General features: G+C 37.5%; 1 protein-coding gene across 4 annotated transcripts in view; it reads left to right on the top strand.

The window, feature by feature from the left end:
* The window catches only part of camkk1a (calcium/calmodulin-dependent protein kinase kinase 1, alpha a), a 91,734-nt gene that overhangs the window by 52,351 nt on the left and 20,824 nt on the right, over window positions 1–18,559 (top strand). For all 4 annotated transcript variants that reach the window (XM_079871943.1, XM_079871941.1, XM_079871944.1 and 1 more), the window contains exons 3-8: window positions 707–1,116; window positions 8,255–8,302; window positions 8,498–8,551; window positions 14,424–14,475; window positions 14,635–14,768; window positions 17,480–17,516. In XM_079871943.1, coding sequence (XP_079728069.1) covers window positions 814–1,116; window positions 8,255–8,302; window positions 8,498–8,551; window positions 14,424–14,475; window positions 14,635–14,768; window positions 17,480–17,516 — 628 coding nt within the window. In that variant the 5' untranslated portion in view covers window positions 707–813. The remainder of the gene's footprint in view (window positions 1–706; window positions 1,117–8,254; window positions 8,303–8,497; window positions 8,552–14,423; window positions 14,476–14,634; window positions 14,769–17,479; window positions 17,517–18,559) is intronic.

Below are 18,559 nucleotides of genomic sequence, written 5' to 3'. Positions count from 1 at the left end.
CTGAAGAGAATAATTTCAACTTTTCTGTACTTCTAAACACTTCAAATATACAACAAAATGCATTTAAGGGCTAAAAAAGTGGATTTAGCATGATATGTCCCCTTTAAAAAAAATCAGCATCCTTAGAAACGCTTTGAACAAATTAAAACATCAGTGGAGAAAGGCAAATAGTTATCGTAACATCGTAATATACATCATATACATAATTCACCCGCTATATTGCTAAATGTACCTGATTTTTCATATCAACAGAAAAATTGACTGAGAAAACCTGGCTTCTCTTTGAGACTCCCCTGCTTCAGAGCAGTTAATAACATGTTCCCCGGCACATTGACGTGATTGGATACAAGGAGGTTTGTTGTGACGTAAGAAACACCTGCAATTTCAAACCGCGTTTTTGAGACTGCATCTTTGGTTCACTGGAATTCTACTCCGCAATGGTGTTGACTTATGAATTTGCACATGGTTTGTCTTAAAGCACATTAAAAACAGCACATAGACATATAAACAACATTTAAAAACTTGATTTTCACCACAAGGGGTCTTTAGGGGAAGACAGTCCATTCGGGGGCCATCTTGGAAGCAATCAGCTCCTGCCTACTTGAATGAGAAAAGTTGGTCAAAGTTTTGTCCAAATTATGTCTCAGTAACTTACTCTTATTGTTACTTTTTGTCTCTTCCTTCTTCTCTATATCTGTCTATATAGCCACAGCTTCCTGTAACTGCAAACCAACGTTGGAGGTTTAACACTTAATGTAAAAAAAACCCACACACCCCTCCTCCCTGCCTCAAAGCTCCTCATACTGCATCGTAATGGCGATGAACAGTGATCCTGGTTGCGTCGGGTTGGACCTTGACCCAGACTCTTCCCCGACTGCTGAAATGACTGACAAGATGTCCGCAATGTCCCTAAGGTCTGATCCCACCTCCAGTGTAGTGAAGAATGGGACAGGTGTGAAGAAAGCTCTGCCCAGGAGGCCACACCTATCAGACAGGAAGATGTCATTGCAGGAGAGAGGGACGTACGCATCTTCTGGCGGCGGGGCTGAGCGCTACTCCCGAATAGCCAGACAGCCAACCATCGAGTCCAGACGAGTGTCCATCTCAGACTCGCAGGTGAGAGACATTTAAATATTGCCAGGAATTGCAATGGTTGTGTATGAAATATTATTCATCTGATCATTACATTTACTTTTTTAGGACTTGATAGATTGTTTTGATGACCGATATCTTCAGGGTGGCCAAAGGCCGATATAAATATTTAATAAATAAAAAATTTTTTTTTTACTTTAGATAACAACTTATTGATTCTGTAATCCTATTGTAGTATGTTTTGCAAATAAAGAAATTGTTAAAACATGACAACAACAAAAAAAGGTAATAAGGAAAGTATATAAAGTAATATGGTAAGTCTGCACAGTGAAATCATATTTTCTCAACAAAAAAAAAATACTAGGTAATGCTGTTTTTACAGACAAAACACAGTGTATATGACATAGCGGTCAACTTTTAACTGACATAAAACCTGGTGAACAAGCGGCTCATTTGAATGTACGCAAATGCAAATGAGATCTGAAAGCAAGATTTTGTGTAGAGTGAATTAAATCTCAACCTGTTCTTCAAACAAAGTTATCATATGGCTTAAGGTTTGTTGCTCGTGTTTCTTCAGTGACAGCAGATTTGTGCATGGATGGAACAGATTTCTTAAAGTTTGTACGGTTTTTGGAATTAAATATTTACTAGATAATCAAAGACATGTTTAAATGATATTAATGTCTATTTGCTGAATGCCGATGCATATGAGAAATCTGGTTACATCTGACTGTCTTTCTAGTATGAAATCATCTCTTACATAGCATTAAGAGCGTGTGTGTATGTGTGTGTGTATTTGAAGCAAAACTCATTTCCTGTGATTAGTGTCCAGGACAGGTCATGGGGTGACCCATACAGCCATACCTTAATAAGGCTTTTTTCATTCATATACAGCCTCACCACCCCCTCCCTTCTCATAACAACCGGCTCCTATTAAAGAATATCTTTGTTCTGACCTGTAAAGGTGGTCTGTGTGTGTTTGGGTGTTGTATTGTGTGTGTGGCCCGTGGCTGGATACATGTTTGTGAGTGTTAATTTGGCTTAAGCCTGTCTGAAGAATGAGATGCTGCTTTGCGAGGAGCATCAGCTGGTCGGGTTCTCCTCATCTGCTCTCACACTTCTCCAGTGATAGCCGCCGAGGGGAAACACTCGTAACTCTAAGGGCCCTATCTTACACCCGGCGCAAAGCAGCGTCAAGCGCGATGCAAGTGTTTTTTTTGCTAATTTCAGTCCGACGCAGTTATCATTTTCACGTCCTGCGCCACGTTGTTTAAATAGCAAATGCATTTGCACCCATTTGTGCGCTCATGGGCGTGCTGGTCTGAAAACGAGGTGTGTTCTGGCGCATTTTTGGCGCGTTGCTATTTTGAGGCAACAGAAATAGACTGCGCCATTGACCAACTGAAACCTGGTCTAAAGTCAATGGCGCAATATTTTTTTTTTGTTATTTAAAGAGCGCGTTAGTAATGTGCGCCTATGGCGGCTCCATAACGCACGTACACTCTGCTTATTAAACACACGGGGATGCACAGCAGCACACAAACATGCCAAATATTTAAAACAAAAAGATTACAATGTAAAAGATTATTATTGTGTACATAAAGATATGGTGGAATCCGGCTTTGGTCTTTCCACTATCAAATTCCTTCATGTAAATAGCGAATCTGCCATGGCTCGAGCGCAACTGGCATTTAAAGGGAATGGGAGATTAGACTCTGATTGGTTTAACGCACGCAAATACCAAAACACACTCATTACTCATGAAGAGAATAGGGACAACCCTTTTAGACCATGGCGCGCCGACCAATTTTTTTTTTTTTTTTTTTTTGCAAAAGTGGATTCGGACAAAGTGATCTTGCGCCCTGTGCTTTAGACCATGCGCTTAGATCGTTAAAATAGGGCCCTAAAGCTATTTAGTTTGAATCATTTTAATGGTTTTAATGGTTTTAATTTACAGGAGTATTTGCAGTATTTTATTTACTAAAACTCTGTCAATATTTATCAATATTTACAAATCAAACTCATCCAGTTGAGTCAGTAAGCGAGCTCCACTGGAGGAGTCCTATTTGTAAATAAGTTATCATTAATAACTTTATAACATTAACAAACTGAAGTAAAGCATTTATTTGTCATTTGAAAGTGTCCTACTTTAAACCCAGTTTGACCATATCGGTCTGACTTTTGGCTTCATCCAGTGTGCATTCAGACTGTTACTGGCCTCAGCTGGAAAGCTTCAGTGTCCATTCATTGCAATTGGATGGAAAAGGGCAACATGTTTAGTTTGTTATTAAAAATTGCATTTGGTGTTCCACAGAAGAAAGATTGTCATGTTGTTAATTGTCATGTCAATTAACGGTAGTGTTAATTAAAAAAATTAGTACTTGGGGACATGGAATGCATGCTAAGTGTTTATTTACATTATTAAAAATTAAAAATTATATATTGAAAATTATAGAAAACGTCTCGGTTACTAATGTAACCCTTGTTTCCTGAAGGAGGGAATGGGAGACGTAACGTCAACATGACGTAAAACGTGAGCGACTGAAAGGGAACTAAGTGACCCAAGAGTAAATACCTTAAATGGAAATGATGGGTGTGTATTATGCTAATTACTAACTGTAGGTACACGCCCCTTTAATTGCTATAATCTAGATTCATCGACATTAGATCCGGAGTAAGAACAAACTGATGTGTATCTCATCCAACTTTTACACAATTAATTGTGAATGAGACCCATTTTATGTGAATTATAATTAATGATTTTTCTGAGGTTGAGGTGTCCTGTTCCCTTCTTAACCTGAGTCTGTTTATCATGTGATGCTGAGGCTCTCAACCTCTCATTCTATTCCTCACTCTCTCTCTCCTTTCACCTTTCACTGTCTTTCTCTCTTCCTCCAAAGAGCTTGTCATATCTTTGAGACTCTACTGTTTTCTTTGACTTACAGGACAAGCAAAAAAAAAAGTCTGGGGTATTCTCTCTCTCTCTCTCTCTCTCTCAGAGATCATTTCCTCTCTCAGACTTCAGACAGCTGTCATACATACTCTCCTGTCCACGAACGAGCAGCACGTCACACCTTGACAGTCCAGCAAATAATTGACTGTCAGGTTTCATATGGCTGGATATTTGACTTTTCTTTTCTCTTTGCTTTTGCTCTTTCTCTGTCTCTGTTTCGTTTTCCCTTTTGCCCTTTTCCAGTTTGTTCTCTTGTACTATTTTCTTCACTGACCTTTGTCCATGATGCTCTCATGCCCTTTCTGTAAAATGCTTTGCTCCCTCTCCAGCATTAACCCCAAACACATGCACACAAACCTACACTGCTTACACCCTGTGATCCCAAATGTTATTGTAGTACAACATTTGAATGCACAATACGGTTGTACCTTACTTAAACCCAAGATTATCCGGTTTAAAAAGAAAAAAAGGACCAACCTGGAAGAGGACCAAACTGAAAATTGAGCCTGTGCTCTAATCCTGCCTGTCACGCTTAAACGTTTTTTTTCCCTCTGTTAAAACCTCAGCTCTCTCTTTTGAACTTTCTCTAACATAACATACAGTAGACAACAAGAAACTTCTCGCATCAATATTCCTCTTTTTTGTGTGTGGATATTTCTACTCTCTTCTTCCTCTAAGTATGAAATTAAATATGGTAAAAGTGTAGACTACAATGAAAAATTTATGCAATTTGCTTCAAGTAAGGGCTCTGTTGTTCTTTACTTTCTAAGCCATGACAATATGAATAATTGATGAATGATATGAATTAATAATGTGATGAATAATGTTATTAATATTGTTCATTTTCAATAGGCATGCACAATGTATTGGTTCTGGATTTGGTTATAGGTCAATATTAGAGATAAAAAAATTGGATAGATATCAGCTGATATTTCATTTAATTGCTCATGCTCATTTTCTCTATTTTTACATTTTGATTACATTTGCAGCTATCTAACACTCACTTAAATTAATATTTGTAATCTTTATCAAATCTTAAAATGAATATCCATGTTTCATACCGTACCTATTAATGTTGCTATGCCTAAATTTACTTGAAGCATTTAAAACGATTGATTTTGGTTTTTAGTGTTTCATTTTTTATTTACTTATCTGCCATTCACAAATTATAGGACATAACATGAAAGTGTTCAGTAGCTTATTGGTATTGACCATAATTTTAGTATCAGTGCATCCCTAATATTTATGTAACAAATTTAAGGTCTTGTCTAAACTAGTTCCTTCTAGTCTATACTCATTCTTTAAGCTGTGTTTCCTATCAATTAAATGTGAAATACAGACATGAAGTATTGTCCTCTGCTCTTGTTCTTGGTGAGTTTTTGACCATCTGCTTGTGTGTGCAGGTGCGGGTTTACTGCAATGCAAAACTCACTGAGTGTGTGCCAGTAATAGTCTGGACGCAGCCAGGAGTCCAACTTTCCTCTCTTCTGCCCTCACCCCATCTCTCTCTCTCTACCTCTTCATCTTATTTCCCAATTCTCTGTAAATAAACTCAAAAATTATTACAGCGAATCAGATTATACTTTAGTCAGAAATCTTTTTGTATACAGTACAGTATATTCTATTCACACTCATCTGTCATTACATTCTCAGTGTTATTCCTCCCCCAGTGAAGTTCTTCCTCTCTCAGCTTCTCATTTTTGCTTTTACCACTACTACAGTCTTTCTTCCTGTTCCTCACAGTCTTTGCTTTATTATGTTTGAAATTGCTGTAATGTTGTTGAGCAGGGATGTAACCATTGCAAATTCATCTTTCAGTATCAGTTTTAGGAGCACATTTTTTCAGTATAGCACAACAGAACAAAGAACCAAAAGAAAATGGCACAGTTTGTTGCTGTTTTTAATCATTTAAACTAAATTGAATGCTTTTAAAAAAATTCTCTGTTCCGTCTCTCTCATAATACTACAACATTTGCAGTACATTCTAGCTTGTAGAAAGCGACAATGTCACATTTCTGTTATTAGGGCAGAATTGTCTGCAGTCGCAATGTTCCCTGCTGCGGTGAAAACTCTGCAGTTCACAATGCACCGAGGTTGCTGATCCAGATAGTAATTGTTATGCCAACTTGGCTACCTTCAAGTCTTTTTGCACTTGCCAGCTGATTCACATGAAACAATCTGTTTTTGTTTTTAGATGCCTTTTCTTCTTCAATAATGGTCTTGTTCTGACCCTGGTTGTGGACCGGTTCTGTCATAATTTCATGAATGATAATCCAGAGATAATCTTGATACTTCAGAGCTTGCTGACTCTAGGCTGGTCACCAGAGACATCATGCTCATACTATTTTTCTCACGTTATTGGAACGTTCAGTGCGTTGCGTGATCAACTGCTAAATTCAAATCTGCAGAGACTGATGCGCTCACTTGTCATGTATCATATGACAACTGTTTAGTGTTTTCAGCCATGTAATCTTAATTTTCGTCTTCAAACCAAACTTGGCTCTTCAGTCGACAAAGTTTAAATCTCGTCTGGCTAGAGTGCTTCCCATTATGTTTACGCGTTAAGGTAGTAGGTGGAGAGTAGTTGGTCTTTTGCGGCTGTTCGAACACATTCGACCACATGAGTGTCTATACTACGAAAGCAATCCGGTCAAATGCATTTTCGAGTACCTCTGGAAGTGGTCGAAAGTGGACAAGCTCAAAATGTTTTAGAACCATACACTTGTAATCCGATCAACCAAAACGCATCTTAATACCAGGTGTAAACAGGGCCTAAATGACTTGATTGACGTTGTTGTTGGTGCTATAGTGGTGTTTTCAGAGTCTCTGAGATGCCGGATGGACAGGCTCTTGTGCTTCACAATCTTTATATTCTACGAGTAGTGCTAAAGCAAATCACATCTATTGAGAGCCTATTCATTGGATGAAAGCACTTTGTTAATAAGAGAACTCAGATGAGATTGGTTAGACTCCTTCATGCTGAGAAAAAGGCCACAAACACTCAAACTAGCACTTCTCACCACAGGAGAAAAACACAGCTGAAATCATAACCTTGAAGAGAATGGGCTGGATTATTATCTGTCGGAATATATATATATATATATATATATATATATATATATATATATATATATATATATATATATATATATATATATATATATACTCAACAGTGTGTGTGTGTCACCAGAGACATCATGCTCATACTATTTTTCTCACGTTATTGGAACGTTCAGTGCGTTGCGTGATCAACTGCTAAATTCAAATCTGCAGAGACTGATGCGCTCACTTGTCATGTATCATATGACAACTGTTTAGTGTTTTCAGCCATGTAATCTTAATTTTAGGTTTCTGACATTTTAATACACGTATTGCTAGGGAAAAAGATTTATAGTTTGTAAAATATGCACTGATGTCAATGGAAGCGGCAATAATAATCCTTTCATAATTTGATGACATGTTTTATTGATATCACACATTGTAGGTAACTATAAAGTTTGCTCTATTCTTTTCCCAGTTTACTGACCACTTACTTTCATGTCTTTCGGGAGAAGTGGAGGAATTTACATGTTGTAAATCAGACAAATTCTCTGAATTGCAGCTGCACCCGTCGCCCATTATAGATCAACTAACATGATCATTATAAAGGTGGTTAACCGACAAAATATATGAACTTACATGTATTTGAGAATCTGAATATCAGATATTTCATTATGTAGTTAATAAAAAGGGAATAATACATCAATAATACAATACAAAACTAATACATCAGTCAAACAGCGCTATTGTGGCGGTGGTTTTTCACGTGACAAGCATTGCCATAGAATTAATAATACATAAAAATGCTAAGCAATCAAGATCTTCAATGAAAACCAATGTTTAACTGCAAAGTGGATCAGATTTTCTGCCAATAGTTAATTGTCAGGCAATGGGAAACTGAGATTGCAGTATTTGCTGTCATAGTCAACCGGGATGCAAAATTATTTTTAAATCTTTTCTTTTACAGTTTCCATTCTTCCCTGGTGGAATAGGTTATGAAACAAATGCAGAGATTTGTTGTTTCTGCCTGTAGCTGGCTTACATGTTCCCTCTGATGTGCAATATATTCATATAGTGTCACAGGTCCTTTGTGTGTGCAGCTGGTATTGATTCGATTCTCTCTCTCTCTGTTCTTTTCTCTCTTTCTTTCTCGCTCTCTCACAATTTCAGGATTGCATCCAGCTTAACCAATACAAGTTAAAGAGTGAGATTGGGAAGGTAAGCCCCCCTACATTATTGTCATATTGCATAATTTTGATAATCGACGTGCATATATAAATCACAATTGTGTTTCATAGCAGACATTCAGACACTGACTCTTTCTGACCCTCAGCTCAGTCTCATAGTCTGACTCATCAGAATCTATGTATTTTGTTTGTCTTATTTCCTCTATCCATTTCTTCTATCTTAAAGGGCTCATATGGTGTTGTCAAGTTGGCATACAACGAGGATGATGACAAATATTATGTAAGTACCTTTTAAAATGACAATTATTTTACATTTGGATGTCCTTGTTGCATCTAGAGCAGTGCTGTAGGCTGGTGGGGTGGCCCGTATGGCCAAAACTGAATTTGGTGATGCTAGTAGTGCTTTAAATACAGTCATGAGGTGTATATTGTGAGTGATTGAGGATGCAAAATAAAGGTAAGGAACAATATACTGAGGAAAAGAGATTGGAAAAAGAAAACGGCATGACAGAGAGGATGATGTAGGAGATGCAGGATAGATTGAATGGTAATGAAAATTAGAGCAGATGGGGGAGGGTTGTGATATAACAGTGATGGCAAGAATGTGCAGCAGTCCTTAATTTTATTTGGAGCTGTTCATATCAGCCCACAACACAATATGCACACAGTAACCGGACAAACACATAGATAGACAGACAAAAATAATTTTCATCATTTTCTTCTGATACATGTAATTCAATTGGCTGGACAGCAAAGAGCACACAAGCAGAACATGATCTGTTCAAATTATGTTTTATTTTATTTATTTATTTAGCTAACTAAAATGTAGAAAATTGTCCTGCTGTATAACTATCCTCATCTTGAACTGAAATACAGAAGCATATCTGTAATGAACAAAATGGATAGAAATAAAATGTAAAAAAACGACATTATTTTCATATTGCCCCTAAAATATATACTGTATATAAAAAATACATTTGTAATATTTTGCCACTAAGCCGTGTGTTAGAACCTGACACAAAAGACTTGTGATATGGAAAAGTATTTTTGAATGGGTATTTTTTGGGGCATCTTTTTCAATTTTGCTAATCAGGCCAATAAATCAGGAAGTAAATAAGACATTTTTTACATCAGGAAGAGGGATATTTTCTCCTTCTACTCTTAATTTTTTTTTTTTGTCACATTTATGTATAGCTGTCATCAAAAAGTGAGATTTTTAACATTAATAAGCATAAAATAAGTGCTTATTTTTGCGGATGCAGGCAGCATATGGGAGCTAACCATTGGAAACAGTGTCAGAATAGCTGAATATTTTGAAATATCCAGCAGTGTGACAAAAAAATTACTCTACTCAGCTTTTTCATGTTGTATTAGAATTGTGTATGCAGGCTCATGATAATGGAGAGACTACGTGGAATGTATGTAAAGGATGTAGATATGGTCAAACAGTTTAAGTGTGGAATAAGGAAACACACAGTTTAAGGTCCTGTTTACACCTGGTATTAAGATGCATTTTGGTCGATCGGATCACGAGTAGACAAGGAAGACATGTGCCTTTTTACACCTGGTGTTTTAATCTGTCTTTTGTCCACTTTAAACCACTTCTGTCCAGATTTATTCGAGGGGAGAGCTTATGGGCGGGTAAATGTATGGCATTTTTTAAAGATTTTTCAAGCTAATGGACAAAATAAGCTTGCACAATTTACATATGAATGCGCCCTGAGACGATGGAAAAACACACAGAGAGCAGCAGCTTACATTTCTGCTCTGACAGCCACAAGACCATGCTGAACGCTGTGAGTTTGTGTTAAATATCAGGAATGGTGAGAGAACATCGTGTTTGGTTTGTTTTCATCTTCAAACCAAACTTGGCTCTTCAGTCGACAAAGTTTAAATCTCGTCTGGCTAGAGTGCTTCCCATTATGTTTACGCGTTAAGGTAGTAGGTGGAGAGTAGTTGGTCTTTTGCGGCTGTTTGACCACATGAGTGTCTATACTACGAAAGCAATCCGGTCAAATGCATTTTCGAGTACCTCTGGAAGTGGTTGAAAGTGGACAAGCTCAAAATGTTTTAGAACCCGTTTACACCTGTATTTAGCGCCATACACTTGTAATCCGATCAACCAAAACGCATCTTAATACCAGGTGTAAACAGGGCCTAAATGACTTGATTGACGTTGTTGTTGGTGCTATAGTGGTGTTTTCAGAGTCTCTGAGATGCCGGATGGACAGGCTCTTGTGCTTCACAATCTTTATATTCTACGAGTAGTGCTAAAGCAAATCACATCTATTGAGAGCCTATTCATTGGATGAAAGCACTTTGTTAATAAGAGAACTCAGATGAGATTGGTTAGACTCCTTCATGCTGAGAAAAAGGCCACAAACACTCAAACTAGCACTTCTCACAACAGGAGAAAAGCACAGCTGAAATTATAACCTTGAAGAGAATGGGCTGGATTATCTTCTGTCGGAATATATTATATATATGTCTTGGTGTCTTGGTTTTTTCTGAAGCATGCACATTCTGGAATCGAAATGCATGAATCCAGCATCACATCATGTATCAGCATAAAGGAGGTCTTATTTGGTATTAGGTGTGATCTTATTGCAGGTCTAGTGATCACGTCTGATTATTTTATCTTGTCCTCCTCATAGTCATCTGTCATAATAGACAGTGTGTCTGAAAGCGAGATATAGCTCCTGGTTTACAGCTACATTCATTAATTCATGCTGTTTGGATATATAACAGCAAGGATGAGAAGAGGACAGAGATCAAATCCCTTCATAAAGGCAGACTAGAGTGAGAGTGCCCGCGTCTCTGGCCTTTACACTCCACTGACCTTAGAAACTTATGAGCAAGGTATTACTGGTCTTACAATTTCCACACATTCTCTTTTTTCTTTACCGGTTGAATGAATCTTGAAATTAAAACTAATTCTTAACTCAATGTGTTTTCTCCTGCTCCACACTTTCTGTCTTTCTCATGCTTGTGTTTAAGTTTCAAGAAACTTGAACAGCATATTAGAATGATTTCTGAAGGATCATGTGACTGGAGTAATGACTGTTGAACATTTAGCTTTGCCATCAAAAGAATAAATTATATTTTAAAATATATTAAAATAATATATATATATATATATATATATATATATATATATATATATATATATATATATATATATATATACACACACTCACCTAAAGGATTATTAGGAACACCTGTTCAATTTATCATTAATGCAATTATCTAATCAACCAATCACATGGCAGTTGCTTCAATGCATTTAGGGGTGTGGTCCTGGTCAAGACAATCTCCTGAACTCCAAACTGAATGTCAGGATGGGAAAGAAAGGTGATTTAAAGCAATTTTGAGCGTGGCATGGTTGTTGGTGCCAGACGGGCCGGTCTGAGTATTTCACAATCTGCTCAGTTACTGGGATTTTCACGCACAACCATTTCTAGGATTTACAAAGAATGGTGTGAAAAGGGAAAAACATCCAGTATGCGGCAGTCCTGTGGGCGAAAATGCCTTGTTGATTCTAGAGGTCAGAGGAGAATGGGCCGACTGATTCAAGCTGATAGAAGAGCAACTTTGACTGAAATAACCACTCGTTACAACCGAGGTATGCAGCAAAGCATTTGTGAAGCCACAACACGCACAACCTTGAGGCGGATGGGCTACAACAGCAGAAGACCCCACCGGGTACCACTCATCTCCACTACAAAAAGGAAAAAGAGGCTACAATTTGCACGAGCTCACCAAAATTGGACAGTTGAAGACTGGAAAAATGTTGCCTGGTCTGATGAGTCTCGATTTCTGTTGAGACATTCAGATGGTAGAGTCAGAATTTGGCGTAAACAGAATGAGAACATGGATCCATCATGCCTTGTTACCACTGTGCAGGCTGGTGGTGGTGGTGTAATGGTGTGGGGGATGTTTTCTTGGCACACTTTAGGCCCCTTAGTGCCAATTGGGCATCGTTTAAATGCCACTGCCTACCTGAGCATTGTTTCTGACCATGTCCATCCCTTTATGACCACCATGTACCCATCCTCTGATGGCTACTTCCAGCAGGATAATGCACCATGTCACAAAGCTCGAATCATTTCAGATTGGTTTCTTGAACATGACAATGAGTTCACTGTACTAAAATGGCCCCCACAGTCACCAGATCTCAACCCAATAGAGCATCTTTGGGATGTGGTGGAACGGGAGCTTCGTGCCCTGGATGTGCATCCCACAAATCTCCATCAACTGCAAGATGCTATCCTATCAATATGGGCCAACATTTCTAAAGAATGCTTTCAGCACCTTGTTGAATCAATGCCACGTAGAATTAAGGCAGTTCTGAAGGCGAAAGTGGGTCAAACACAGTATTAGTATGGTGTTCCTAATAATCCTTTAGGTGAGTGTATATGGTGGCATTTTAACTTGTGTACCACTGTATTTTTCATAGTATACAATAAATACAGTTCCATCACCACCTGTAACAAACTTAATTTAGGTATTGCTTCCCTTGTGGAAAAAAAAACTATACCAAAATGTATTTAAAATACATTTATTTCATACTACATACTACAAGTATACTACAAATCCATTAACATATTTACTGACATATCGCTTGAGACTTACTGATATAAATATAATTAAACTTTATTTGGAGTACTTCTTTATTGCACAATGCACATTTCTTAATATTAAGCCTTATAATGTGTTTAATATCACTATTAGTAAGGATAGTATGATCTCTGTATAATATCAGTACCTAAAGCATACTTACAATAGTTCCACTTTAGCACAATCAAATATACAGTACTTAAGTATATCTTTAGTTGGACCTCAGCACAATTTCCTGACAACTTAAGTGCATTAAATACAAAATTAGTTGTTCCATTTAGCAGACTTTAAGTATATCAGTTTAGTGTACATACAATACAGGGTATTAAATATGTAATGTATGTGTAGTATACTTAGCATAAAATAAATGTATTTCAAATACATTTTAGTATATTTATTTTTCACTTATCAGCAGGGTTACTTGCTGATTCATCTCATCGTTTCCCAGTCATTTATATTCGGACGCTTCAATTCTTTCCATCCCTGCTGCATTCTAACAAGCAATTTTATTTCATCGTCCTCACCTCGGGCATGTTCATAAAACATTCATGTTTTCCCCTTCACTCTTTTTGAACTGATTTATTTAAACACCCTCAGCAATACAGATGTAGATCTCCTCCAGCTGTCCTTGAGACTTTTTCCTGTTGCTGACTGTTATTGACTCGCGTCAGAAGTTGCGCATGCTTTCAGTTTTAAGATGAATGGGGCCTTTTTATTGTTGCTGTATATGTTTTAAACATTTATTATTCTGAGACATTGGATTTTATAGCATGAAAAATTAAGGGAAAAGACCACAGAGTTTCAACATGTGCTTCAGTTAAAATTGTAATTCTATCCATGACAATTTGTGAAAGTGTGTCATGAGAAACTCAAGGATGAATTTTGAAATTGTCAGGCACTCACTCATTACAAAACCTCATGTTTTCTGCAGGTGCTAGAAACCCAGTTGAAAAGTAGACAAGACACAGGTGCACAATTCTTCTGTAATGGACATCTTCCATTATAAAAATTACATAGATGACTCAGTATGTGTTTCCCAGGAAGTACATGTTTTAAAAGCCGAGTTCTGTGTGCCAAAAGCAATTTATTTGATTAACGTTTCAATTGCTTACAAAGACATCTGATCCAAGCATCAGCGGTTGAATGTTGCTCAACCTTTGTTTTTTTTCCTTCTCTGGAGAAAAAAACAATGTATACAAATATGCGTGCTTCTTATTCTGTCACTCACTGTTTGTGACCAAATTTCTACATTCACTTTAGCAATCACTTGCACAGAAACACTGCTGTGAGGGGAATTTTGATTTTCCCATCAAGGCCAGAAGCAAACGAGAAAACTGCAGTTGATTGAACTCTGTGAAAGCTGTTTGATTAGTGTGTAAATGGAAAAAAGTCAGTTATGTCACCCACTTTATAGGCTCAGGCAAATGGAAATAAGCTATGTTTAACAAGACCTCTGTGTTTAATAGTTCCGATATCTATATAGTCTTTGCAAGATTGTCTATTTGTCTCATTGCATCTGTGTCTTTGTTTTGCAGGCAATGAAAGTGGTATCTAAGAAGAAGCTGATGAAACAGTATGGTTTCCCTCGTATGTATAGCATTTAAATTAAGTTTTAATTTGAAACCATATGTATGCAGATGTTAAGCACAGCAGATGTTGCTCTTTGGGGCAGATGTTGAAGTAGTCTGAGGAATCCTAGCAGCATCCTAAGGTCCTTTTATTCTTAATCATTCTCTCGCTGTGCAGGCCGCCCTCCTCCCCGAGGTCCTAAAGCAGCCCAGGGGGAGCAGCCCAAGGTGCTTGGTCCTCTGGAGAGAGTTTACCAGGAGATAGCCATCCTGAAAAAACTGGACCACCTCAACATTGTTAAACTGGTTGAGGTGAGGATTACGAACAAATCCATTCATTCATATAATCCACTGTTAATGAACTTGCGCTAATCATCTGAGTTCTCATATTATCTTTTTATTTTTTTATCCTGATTTTGACCCTCTTTGAAAAAAAAATTGATAGGCGTGACACATTCAAGACTTGGAAGTAAGCACTGCTATGATTTGGTAACATCTTTGCATATTTAAAAAAAAAAAAATTATCTCGTCACATAGTTGAAACACTTGCCAACAATGTGAAACATTTATGCATATTACATATGCTTTATAAGTCTTGGTTGTGGCAAATAAAGTGTAAGTACTTGGAGTTACCACAGTTATAGTTGACAAATGATAATTTGCAGTGTTTCATGTAAACGGAACTATAAACGAATGTTTGTCGCACTGTTGTTCTTATAGGCTATCCTTTGCGATAAAGAGAAAAACGTATACACTGTCAATTGCAGTGTCATGTTTTAAATGAAACGTGTTGTAATGTCTTACTGATGACAAAACAGATTATGTCACTCACTGAAGCTTTTATTCAGGATTACAGCAAATGGCTTTGATCTAAACAATAACAAAAGCACCGTTCTCTACGTGCTTTCTTCCGTATCCAGGAAATCCCCCATATTAACCCCTTAAATGCCGAAGCAAAGGAAGGAACAGCAAATCACAACTATTCACACTGTTCATTTACACGACAATGGCATTTGGGTGCCTGATAGCGCAGACTTTTGAAAACGGGTTTCAAAGTGCACGTCTCCATGTAAACAACAAAAACACGAATCTGTGAAAACGATGACATCATGCACATGCGCATTACATGTTCAGTCTAAAGTGTTTCATCACCATCTAATGGCCTGGCAGCAGAATACAGCGTTTTTAGTCGTTTTTGTCGATCCGTGTGAATGGGGATCGTTTTGACAATGGAGTCATCTATCCGAGGAAAACTCAAAGGAAAAACTTCTCCGTTTTAAGCATATCATTGTCGTGTAAATGTACCCTAAAGTTCGTCCACGCTTTCTTAATCTTAAAATCACAAGAAAGGCAAAGACAAAGAGTTTTTGCACAACTTGGCAGTGCAAAACATCTTGTAATCCTCAGAGGCATCTCTATGGTTTTGTTGCTGGAGTAATCCTGTTTGTGTCTCTCTTGTATTTTCTATTACATGACATGCTGGAGTTGGTGGGTGGCGCTAAAGATACAATGATGTAGAAGTAGGCGTTGATTTTCTTCTGCAGAGGCGGTCTTTCATCGCATGATTACATCATAATGTGACAAAATCTGAAACGAGTCGTTTGAGGAGCTTGGTTTCAATAAAAGCTGTTTTTCGACTAACAAGGAAGTCCTTCCATCTAAACTCTCTTTCAAATTTCCTTTCCTTTCTTAATATTTTCTGAATTAATGAGCTTCTTTTCTTTCTGAGCAAAGTTATTTCCTTCTGAACAAATGTAATTTCAAACTTCCTTCCTCAAAGAATGAACAGAAGAACAACCAAACAAACAATCCCTCTGAACTATCCTTCCTTCCTTCCTTCCTTCCTTCCTTCCTTCCTTCCTTCCTTCCTTCCTTCCTTCCTTCCTTCCTTCCTTCCTTCCTTCCTTCCTTCCTTCCTTCCTTCCTTCCTTCCTTCCAAACCAATGAATGATTTGATTAATGATTAATTATTTGACGACCACTTGAAAGAAATGTTGTTTAACACTGGGTCTCTGGCAGTCAGGTGTAAACCTCAAGTTAAAATGGGAAATACTATAAAAACACAGAGAGATGAAATTTGGAAGGAAATGGACTTCTGCACCAACCACTCAATAACACACCCAGACGACCTAGTCATGTGTCATTATGTAATTTGTGCCAAAGAGGGGACAAAATAATAGCAACACAATGAAAATCAGCCCGTAATGTCCTGAGAATAGGGTGGAGATGAGTGAAATCGATCGCAGGAAGGTAGAATGGAGGGATGCTGAAGGAGAAAAGCGCCTTTCCTTCTCTCCCCCTATGGTTCCGTCTGAGTGCTCTTCAATCACAGCAGCACCCACGTACGTCAGCAAAATTAGAAAAGAGGGGTGAGAGAGTGCATGCGAGAGAAAATTGAAACAGAGCATGAAAAATGTTTAAAGGAATCTTAGAAAGTGAACCAGAGGAACCACCTACACTCCCTCTCCTACTGCCGGCCCAAGTACAGTCTGAAGTCAAGAGTATAGAATACAGAAGGAATACAGAAATGGAGCTCTGCTGACAGTGAAGGACGAGGTGCACCTGATGCTTATTGAATCTCGTCACCAGAGTAAAACTAAAAGTAGCGACTCTGTGCCAGTAGCTTGGCTGTTTTCAAATTAAGTGTAGCTTTAGCATCTAGCTTTTCCAGTATCGGGGAACGTTTCCAAGCAGTGACATAGAATGACATATGCTTTTTCCGTCATATAGTATTTGCACACACAGCTTTATAGCCAAGCGAGCTGAGGCAATAATCTCTTCTAAAATGTTGTCTTTCATGTAGTGTTGGACAGTCTGATGTTTTTCTCTGCGTAATAGTGTAGCAGTTAAAACATTGCTGAAGAGTATGTTTCCCACAAAGCTCCTCTGTAATGTGTGCAGCTGTAGATGCCCTTGTTTTTTGATGTTGAAATCTTATATGCTGTGTTTCCTAGATCCCAAGAATGTTGGAAATCATACAGTGCATGTAGCAAGTGATGTTTTTAATCAAATTTTTGTTTCAGGTGCTGGATGATCCAGCGGAGGACAACCTTCACATGGGTATGTTCTTTTTTGTTGCCATATAATTCTAGTGGTAAAATGGCACTTCTGTGTAAAAGTTGCAGCAAATGATGGTGTTTTACAGTAGCTAATGTTTGATCAGTTGTCATTGTATTAAAGTTATGCATGGTCATTCTAAAACATCCATTAGACCAATTGTATTTACACTACAGTTCAAAGGTTTGGGGTCAGTAAGATTTCTATTTAAATGAATTAATACTTTTAATCAAAAGTGACAGAATAAATATTTACAATATTACAAAAGATTTCTATTTCAAATAAATAGTGTTCTTTTGAATGTATCGCAGTTTCCACAAAACTATTAATCAACACAGTTATTTCAACATTGATAATAAGTGTTTCTTGTGCACCAAATCCTGAAGGATCATGTGACGCTGAAAACTGGAGTAATGACTGCTGAAAATTCAGCTTTGACATCACAGGCATAAATTACATTTTTAAATATATTTAAATAGAAATCATTTTAAATTGGAATCATATTTCACCCTATGACTGTTGAACTGTATTTTTGGTCCAATAAATGCTACCTAAGTGAGCATAAGAGACTTTCAAAAATATAAAAAGCATCATACCGAACCAACACTTAATTGTGAATGGTATTGTATTAGTATTCCAATCATCAAAATTAACCCCATATTTACACATAATACATGCTTTAATCTTTCTTTTCAAGGTGTGTTCATTGGTTGTAGTATTAAGCTGTTTGCTCTCATTGCTAGTCATCACATCGCTTCACTGCATTGTCACATCAATGTCGCTCATATCGTCTCACATCACCAACTCTCATTGAAAATGAATGAACTCTGGGCGTTTTGTCGCTGCAAAATATTTGCCAGTATGAACCCCTGAAGTCTACCATTATAAACTTTACTTTTTCATGAAAAGTAGACTGTTTCAAATAGTTCAAACTGTGCTGCCTGTCTTCCTAATTGGCTGACGTGAGATTCTGCAGAATAAGTGTCTCATACATAAGACTGTGTGACACATTTAGTTGTCTCCTCTGACTCATACTGTAAGAATGA

The sequence above is a fragment of the Squalius cephalus genome, assembly GCF_949319135.1.
Source record: "Squalius cephalus genome assembly, chromosome: 5".
NCBI lineage: Eukaryota > Metazoa > Chordata > Actinopteri > Cypriniformes > Leuciscidae > Squalius > Squalius cephalus.
This window is presented reverse-complemented; position numbering and strand designations above follow the sequence as displayed.